We start from the raw sequence: 2,810 nt of genomic DNA, 5'->3' as shown, positions 1-2,810 counted from the left end.
CCTGGAGCCTTCTCCTCTTCAGGTGAGCCCCAGCTCTCCCAGCCCGGCTCCAGCCCTGAATCAGCTCCATGGGTTCCTCTGGACTCTCCCCAGCAGCTCCAAATCCTCGATTTTGGAGGCTCCGGGGCTGGAGGCTGCTCTGCAGGTGGGGCCTTTTCACAGCGCTCCAGCATCCCTGGGCATCCTCCTGCTGTACCATCCCACAGATACCCAGCTGGAGCATCCCCTGGACCCTCTGCTGGAGCATCCCCCGGACACAGCTGGAACGTCCATCCCGCCACGCTGCTCCTCTCTAGCCGGGAAGGAGGAGCGAACCTGTCCCCTCCCCACCGCCCCTGTCCCCTCCCTGGACCCCCTGTCCCCTCCCCTCAGCCCGTGTCGCCTCCCCGCCGGCGCCGAGCCTTCATCACCGAGTCCGAGCCGCTGTCGTTCGGAATCGCCGGCGCGGCCGTAGCCAGGAAGGGCAGGGAGAAAAACGAGCTGATTTTCTTCCCTCGCAACCCCGGCGAAGAAACGGCGGAGGAGCAACAAAGGATTAATTTAACCTCCCACAGCCGCCCGAGCCCGGCGAGCCGCAGATGGTGCGGAGTAAAAAAGCCGCTTTCACGACCTCCGACAAAGACATAGAGACGCTTTTCAGGGGCTCGGGGAGACGCGCGGACCCAGCTGGGCTGCTCAAGGTGTGCTGAGCCCCGCGGGATGCAGCGGGGGATGGAGCAATGGTGTGTTCACCTGTGCTTCTGGTGGTGGTGAATCGATTCAGGGACACATTGAGGGTTCTGGTTTTCCCCCTTTGACTCCTGAGCGAGGAGGGATGGCTCTCCAGGGGTCCCTGCCAGGCGGCAGGGGTGACACCCCAAAGACTGCCCTCCTTCAGCCACATTGCCTGGCTGCTCCATGGGCGGGAACCCCTGAAATTCCCAACCCTTCATCCCTGCAGGAAAGCTCTTTTCAGTGCTCCCGTCCCCTCTGGTCCCCGCTGGATGGTGGCACATAGACGGGTGCTCACCCTGAGGGACACGGGATGGATGTGCCACCTGCCTTGGTGACAGCTCTGGGACTTTCTCTGCTGCCCACAGTGCTGCCACAGGCACCTGCACAAATGTTCACTCCGGATTTCTATATCTATACCTTTATTTCTATAGCTATTTCTATATCTATATATGATCTATATCCATATCTATCTCTATATCCATATCTATATATCTATATCTACATATCTACAAATCTACATATCTACATATCTCTATATCTATACCTATATCTATATCTATACCTGTATCTATACCTGTATCATCTATACCTATATCTATGTCTGTCTATATCCATGTCTATATCTATATCATCTATATCTATATATCTATATATCTATATATCTATATATCTATATATCTATATATCTATATATCTATATATCTATGCCTATACCTATATATCTATATCTACCTATACATATACCTATATGTATATGTATATCTATATCCATATCATCTATATTTATATCTATATACCTATACCTATACCTATATCTGTATCTACCTATATCTATATCTATATCTATATCTATATCTATATCTATATCTATATCTATATCTATATCTATATCTATATCTATATCTATATCATCTATATCAGTATCTATGTCCATGTCTATATGTATATCTATACCTATAACTATATTGATACCTATATCTATATAGATATAGATATCTATATGTATATAGATATCTATATCTATATCTATACCTATGTCTATATCTATATCTGTATCTATATCTATACCTATATCTATATCTATATCTATACCTATATCTATATGTTATCTATCTAATCTATTTAATGAACATATACAGCTATGGACCTCTGGCCCTTCTCTCCACAGGATGAGGATCCCTCTCTGGAGCACGGCACCTCCTCCCTGCTCCTGCCGCAGATGCAGCCCCAGCTCAGCCGGGTTTCATCTCCAGACCCTCGGCAAGGGGCTGAGCATGGGCTGGAGGGAGCCCGGGGGTGCTGGAGCTGGAGCAGGGTGTGGGCAGCGAGGGTGGAGTGTGGCAGGGATTGGTGCCAGGATTCCTGCCAGGAGCGCGCCGGTGCCAGTGGCACAGGGGACAGGGCAGGGGACTCTGCTGGGATGGTGGCAGCTGGCAGGGACGGGCAGGACAGACCCCACTCTGTCCCTGCACCATTCCCTGCYCTTTGCCATGGCATTCCCTGGYTCTGGRAGRTTTGTTTGGCTGCACCTCTGGGATYTCCARATTCCCAGACTCRCCCTGCAGACCCCACTGACCCCTCTGGGCTCTGCCCTGGCCCTGCTGCTCAGCAGGGAGGGGGTTCTGTGTGAAGGGGGTGGGGAAGCATCGCCTCCCGTGTGGGGAAAGGCCTCAGAACGGACGGAAAGGCCTCAGGATGAGCGGCTCCAGGGGTTCTCAGCCCTTTGACACCCTGAGCACGAGGTCTGGGTGTGATTCAGGGTGAATCCCTGCAGTTACAGCCAGGATTGGTGCAAGAACGGGCAAAACCAGGCAAATTCACCATGGGCTTGACTCCAAGCTGCGCTCTGAGGTCTCTGCAATCCACTGTGGCTCCTGCTGACTGTGAAAACTGCAAATCCTGGTCTGCAAGGGCACTCCAAGGCAGGGCCACCACCACCCCAAAGCCTGGTGTCACCTGGGGTCACCTCCGCGGGTGCTGCTCCCTGCCCTCCCCCCTCCCCAGCCTCACAGGAGGAGCAGGGCCAGCCCAGATCAGCCCTTCCAAGCGTGGATTTGCCGCCTCCAAACCCCACCGAGGCCATTTGGCTTCCGAGC

At 52.5% G+C, this 2,810-nt stretch overlaps 1 protein-coding gene across 1 annotated transcript in view; it reads left to right on the top strand.

Annotated features, from left to right (window-relative positions):
• LOC130586523 (sodium/potassium-transporting ATPase subunit beta-1-interacting protein 1-like) overlaps positions 1-627 on the top strand; it is a 33,703-nt gene extending 33,076 nt beyond the window's left edge. Inside the window, exon 6 of the mRNA XM_057387338.1 lies at positions 373-627. Within this exon, the coding sequence (XP_057243321.1) occupies positions 373-627 (255 nt within the window). The remainder of the gene's footprint in view (positions 1-372) is intronic.
• The last annotated feature ends 2,183 nt before the right edge of the window (positions 628-2,810 follow it).

Source organism: Malurus melanocephalus, unplaced genomic scaffold (assembly GCF_030028575.1).
Source record: "Malurus melanocephalus ecotype Western Australia unplaced genomic scaffold, MMel_1.1 scaffold_1192, whole genome shotgun sequence".
NCBI lineage: Eukaryota > Metazoa > Chordata > Aves > Passeriformes > Maluridae > Malurus > Malurus melanocephalus.
This window is presented reverse-complemented; position numbering and strand designations above follow the sequence as displayed.